This window comes from Populus alba, chromosome 19 (assembly GCF_005239225.2).
Source record: "Populus alba chromosome 19, ASM523922v2, whole genome shotgun sequence".
NCBI lineage: Eukaryota > Viridiplantae > Streptophyta > Magnoliopsida > Malpighiales > Salicaceae > Populus > Populus alba.
This window is the reverse complement of record NC_133302.1, coordinates 9,642,666-9,648,674: the sequence shown is the minus strand read 5'-3', so window position 1 is coordinate 9,648,674 and position 6,009 is coordinate 9,642,666. Positions and strand designations below refer to the sequence as shown.

Sequence of the window (6,009 nt, the reverse complement as noted above, 5' to 3'; positions counted from 1 at the left end):
TGATATTTTTAAATTATTTTGATACATTAATATTAAAAATAATTTTTAAAAATAAAACAAATATTATTTTAATATATATTTTTTAAAAAAAAATACTTTAAAAAATAAACTATAATAATCATCATCACGTTTAAAAGAATCCTTATCAAAAAACAAAAAAATGAAAGTAACATAAAAACAGAAAGGAAGGAAGTTGGAAAAAGCCTTGCCAACCACAGAAATAAATATGAGCTTGATAACATTACTATAATTTAAAGCACAAAATCATCTCTCCCTTCAAAAAAACACCATTTTTGACACTACCCCAAGCAAACCTCCCCTCCCCTCCCCTCCATTAATACCCAAAAATCTGACATTAATACTCTTCTCAAATTCTAAGCTAAACACTACCATCTCTCCCTTTTATTTATATATAATCTTGTTTATAAGTGGTACTTGCTATTATTGTTAAGAAAAAAAAAATAGTACTTTGTCATCTCTCACTTCTTCCTCTGTTTTGTCTTCCTTTATTTTTTTTTGGTAAATCAAAATCATCTCTTTATGTACTGAATTTTTTCCCTTTCTCTCTTTCTTTTTCTGGGTTTTCAATTTGGACCTCGGTTTTGTTTTATTTTTCATTTTCCAACCTCTGTAATGTCTCTGCTTTCTGCTCTCTTCTTGCTCTATATTGGGGTTTTGACGGCATCAGCGTTCTCTGATTGTCCTAACGAATCAGCTTTGTCTCTTCACCATATTCAATCTCAATGTCCTGTTTCGATCCCTCCAAATCCTTCTCTTCAGGTACGTTTCTCTCTGTTTGTTTTTTGTGCTATTTTTAAGTTTGTGATTTGTGATGTATTTTATCTTCTTAGATTGGTTGTTATTTGTTGATTTTGTGATATTTTCATCTGGTCTACTTTGTTTTTGGCTGTGGATTAATGGGTTCTTGATGTTTTGATTTGATTTGATTTGTTATTTCATGCTGTTTCTTGTTGTTCTATTTTTGTGTTTGATCTATTCTGCTGATGGGTTTTTATGTTTTTGCGGTTTTAGTTGCTAGGGCTTGTTGATTAATTGTAGATGAACTGTCAGGTTTAGATTTTGTAGCTAAATTTGTGAATTGGAATAGTAAATATTAATGGGTTGACTTTGTTTTTTATCACTTTGATTTCTTTTTTGTGTTGCAGCAGAATTTTTCACACTGAAGAAATATGAATTAGAATTTAGACTTTGAATGTTTTGCCTTTTCTTTTCTTTTCTTTTCTAGAAGGTTTGAATTCAACTCATCAATTTTTTTTTTTGGAAGACGCGGCAGTAGTGGTTTGAATTTAATTGTTATTTATGGACCTAGGGAACTATCAAGTGTTAATTGTATGGAGGCTGAGGCTACTCGTGTTTTTTAATTTCTGGTTGTGTTGTGGAGCAAATGTGTTTTTCAGTTGGAGGGGTAATCCTAGGCAATGTTGTTCCGTTCTTTAATAGATTTTCAGTAGTTAAAACCTTATCCCAAGTTGCCACCTTTTTTCTAGTTTAGGATTTTCTTAGATCCTTTTGCCTTAAGATTCTATTTCATGTAAACATGAACCTAGCTAGTTCTTCCTGATAAGTTTTTGTACTGCTGCTCGTCTCTGTTTGAAACAGTGAGGTAAAAGAATGAACTTACAAGGGGGAGGGTCTACTTCTCTCTTGAAGCTAGTTCCATCATCTCCACATATGAATATTCACTTTGACTCGTGCCTTAGCCATGTATTTATCTATCAGATCTTGTTCTATAGGCCTAGGAGGACCTATCCATTTGGAACCCCTCTGGGAAAAAAAAAGTTATCATTTTGAGCGAAATCAAAATCATTCGTTTTGTGGTTTGCTTGATATGGTGTATTTTTTTTTCCTTGTAGAAACACCTTAATATTATTTTTATCCATTTCCACTCTCTCTCTCTTTCCATGAGTGTTGAGAGAGGGGTGGGGATGAATGTAAATGTGTCACTATTCTTTGATTTAGCATTTGTTTAGGAGCAGGACTGCATACTACATTTTGTATGAGCAATCTAATAACAATGGAGAAATTATCATAGCGAAACAGATTTTATGTATCAGCCAAATTTCTTGCAAGTGGACAAGAGGCATGTGATATGTTTAAGTTATTTTTCTATCTTGTGTAAATTGCTTGTAATTGATGGTTGACAGGTTCTATTCATTGTTCTAAATCTTGAACTTGAATGTTTATACTGCTGTGGCATCCTACACCCCAAACAAACACATCCATAATAGTCAGTTCTGTTGAAGTAGATGGGAGAAGGGAAGCTGAACAGCACTGGTTGCTTGAGAAAGAGAAGAATTATTCTTCTTTTGTCTTTTGATATTTCCATTGTTGTTTTGTTTTTATACTATCCCTAAGAACATGTAGTCACTTGAAAACTATTGATGAAAAGCCTAATGCCTCAGTTTGGCTAGATTGAGGTATTGGGATAAAAACTGTGTGTGAAAATTACTCAGTCAGTTAACCTAGCACAGCTGTTGTGCTTGCATGCAACCTAGCATTTATTTTGCTAGATCGAGTTAGTGGGATAAAAACTCAGTCTGGCAATAATAACTCATTTGCATAAGCTTGCACAGTTGTTGCACTGACATGCAAACTTTGCATGTCAGTATTTGCTTTCCACCTTATTTATTGGTTTTGGCCTGATAAAACCTTGAAATTTATAAATAAGTTTTATGTTGAGGAGGTGGCTGCATGCGGCCTTTCCATAATCATTCCTTAATAGCTGAGCTGGACCATCTTGTACTTCTAAATATTAGGGGGGGAAACCGTGCCTTGTATTTGAATCAGATATGAAACACAACATCCCTATTGGAAGCTCTCGTATGCTGCCGTCCTCTGGCAATTGCACTGGAAGGCTATCCCTCCATAAAAAAAGGTTTGTGAGGGAGAGAAAAGAGAAAGAAGAGAGTTATGTGGTGTATTTGAGGCCCTGAGGGATAAAATAGAGAACAAGTTAAGGCATGGCAAGAGGATGACTGACTGAGGAAAAAAAGGGATAAAATAGAGAATGAGTTAAGGCATGGCAAGAGGATGACTGACTGGCAAAAATAAGGAAGAGCAAAACAGGGTCATATGTTCTTATGACACATCAAGTGTAAATTCATATTTGAGGAATGAAAAGGAAATTATGATTCCTTATCTTTTGGACTAAATTAATGGAAGTAAATCAAAGTCATAAATTCTTAGGACACTTCAGAAGTTTAAGTTCATTTGCAGCAGAGAGCTCTGCTATGGGAGACATTAAAATTAGTTGTATCTCTGTGGTGCTTAAGCCAGTTGATGAGTCATAAGATTGTCATAGCTCCTAGGTCCTCAGTGGAGTTCACATTGGTTATGGATCAGGACAGTCACAGTCTCACAGCATACTGTCAATTATCAGTGGACATGATTGACTGCATAGTTCTCTTTGAGAGGACTGCACAAATGGGTCATATAGTTCACCTATTTATTATGATTATTTAACAAATATATTCATGAATAGATTGAATTTGAATTGATTAAAATTATGGTTGTTTGTTTTTTAAAAAAAAAAAATAAAATTGTGGGCAATTAAAAGTATGGTAAAACTCACCATTCATTGGCAAATCATGAGTAGACACTTATGTTTATTTTTTAACCTCACTTTATTTGAGTTGCAATGCAATTCATTTGCAGTTTAATTCCAAAACCTTAAATTTGGTTAAAATAAATCCAAAACTATTCATTTTGTGTGAATAGATGGGAATTCAAAACAAGGTTAAAAATTTGGCTGGTTGTTTATTGAAGATGAGTGGTTTACGTGAGGCATTGTGCTAATTGTATGCTTAGCTCTTAGGTTATTTTCGTTTAACATTTCTTCAAAATAAAATTTTGACTGTCCCCAAGATCTTGTTGCTCATTTTTTATGTATATGCAATTCAAAAGAGTTTATAAATTCCATTTCGTAATTTTTCCGTACTCTGCTATCTTGTTTGTGTAACTTGTAATAAAAGTCATGGCATGATCTAGGCTTGCATGTAATGTTTTTGGCATCATGCTTTATGATCTAGTCCAGTTTTCTGGCTTTTGTACCACATATTTTATGCTTTCATTTCTCAGATATTACTAGGGTAATCAGTATATGGTCTGGTCTGTATTTGATTGATTCCTATAATTCAAGCTTTGTATTAGTTTGTAGTGCTGAACTACATACTTTTGTCAATAGGTGGATGGGAAATTCCTGGACAGAGCCTTGACTTCAAAACAGAGGAATGCTTATACTTCTGTACTGTTTTATGCTTCATGGTGTCCTTTCTCACGCAGTATGTTTCTTAAATTTGAAATGCTTAGTTCCATGTTCCCTCAAATCAAACATTTGGCTCTTGAACAATCTTCAGCTCTCCCAAGGTGAGACACCTCTCATCGTTGTGAATGATATGCTTGTAGTGGTTTACGACTAGTTCCTCAAAGCCTAGTTAAAACTTCTTTTTTATTGTCATCACTTGATACTCATTGAACTTTTTTTTGATTTCTTGTTGGAGGTCTCTCTCCAATACCAACCATCTTTGGCCAAGTTATCCTGTATTTTGTCTAGTGATATCAATGCCATGTCTTTTTTCACAGTATATTTTCAAGATATGGAATCCACAGCCTGCCTTCAATATTAATAGTCAACCAGACATCAAAGGTGCAGTATAGGGGGCCAAAGAACCTTCAATCTCTTGCTCAGTTTTATAAAAAAACAACAGGTAAATGTGTTCTTCCATGCCAAAGATTTGTGTATATTCTTGTTGAGCTCACTTCCCTCCTTTGCTTCCACCGTTTTATATGCATTGATCTCGTGGACTTAATGTTGTAAGATTCACGCACAGAATGCTTTATTAAATTGGTCAACCTTGCAGCACATTAGAAATTGTCCAAGGTTTAACTAGTGCCCTGATTTCCAGCAACATACAATAGTTGAGTCATCAACTTATAAATCCTGTTTCTAACCTAGCCATCTGTTATTCAGGACTTGAACCAGTTCAACATTTTACCAAAGATGATGATGACTCTACTAGCACAGAGGGACATGAACAATCTATCATGCAGCCATGGAACAGGCCATCCTTGGAGGATATAATAAAAAGAGAACCCTACTTGGTACTGGCTACATTGTTTCTCTGTTTCAGGGTGCTGCTGCTGTATGTATATCCAAAAGCGTTATCCCATATCAAGGCTTTCTGTGTCTGTTATGTGCCACATTTCAACTTGGAAATATTTGGCGAGACAAGCCAGTTATTTGGGCGTATCCTTCACATGGTCGATGTTAGGAGGGTTTGGACTAAGCTGAGATTATTCAAGACCAGAAATTTCCATGAACGTGCAAAAAATTTCCGGGTTTGGGCTTCTTCACTGGCTTCTGTTTCTTTGGGTGAATCTTCTGCATCAGCTAGGTCACAATCCTGAGGCACATCCTGGTTTCCCTTGGGACATAAATCAAGGTAGGAAAGGCTTACTGTTAACTAGTGTATTACAAATAGTTTTAATGTTCTGGGACCATGTGTTCTCTCGCTCACTTGTGTTAAAATTTTACTACTACTAGCGTTGTTGATGATGATAATGATAGCTGAAACCATCGATGCTTGTTCTAGTTTTGGAGGAAGCGATCAGGCATGTAAATTTTAGAACAGCTTTCCCTTTGTAATTTTTTCCCTTTGTATATTATTGTCATTTGGAGGAACATTTTGACAAGATGAATGCAAGTATACTGTGTGCTCTCTCTCTTTGCCTCGCTAATGTTAACTTTGATGTCAAGAGATACGAGTGAGAAGAAGACTATATAGGCTTCAAAACCAAGGAAGAAAGATACTTTAAAGTACATTGTCCCGATGAAGTTATTTTTTTACCTCAGCAATGGAGTCTGAACGCTCATGATGCGTCTTTCCCAATGATTGTGCTTTGCCTTTACTGGCGAAGAACCTCTGCTTTGGCATCGTTTATGTCATGCGGCTGGCTGGACTTTTTAGCCAATGCTACATTTGAAGGAAG

General features: G+C 35.3%; 1 protein-coding gene across 1 annotated transcript; it reads left to right on the top strand.

Annotated features, from left to right (window-relative positions):
* The first annotated feature begins 252 nt into the window (after positions 1 to 252).
* On the top strand, positions 253 to 5,740 carry LOC118056749 (5'-adenylylsulfate reductase-like 7). Its single transcript, XM_035069088.2, has 4 exons — positions 253 to 780; positions 4,205 to 4,386; positions 4,603 to 4,727; positions 4,991 to 5,740. Exons 1-4 carry the CDS (start codon positions 634 to 636, stop codon positions 5,425 to 5,427), a joined length of 891 nt encoding a protein of 296 aa, XP_034924979.1. The 5' UTR covers positions 253 to 633; the 3' UTR covers positions 5,428 to 5,740.
* Positions 5,741 to 6,009: the final 269 nt, after the last annotated feature.

Coding starts and splice junctions, on each gene's coding strand:
- LOC118056749 (XM_035069088.2), top strand. CDS start 634: ATGTCTCTGCTTTCTGCTCTCTTCTTGCTCTATATTGGGGTTTTGACG. Junction 781..4,204: donor CTCCAAATCCTTCTCTTCAG/GTACGTTTCTCT, acceptor TTTTGTCAATAG/GTGGATGGGAAATTCCTGGA. Junction 4,387..4,602: donor CAATCTTCAGCTCTCCCAAG/GTGAGACACCTC, acceptor CTTTTTTCACAG/TATATTTTCAAGATATGGAA.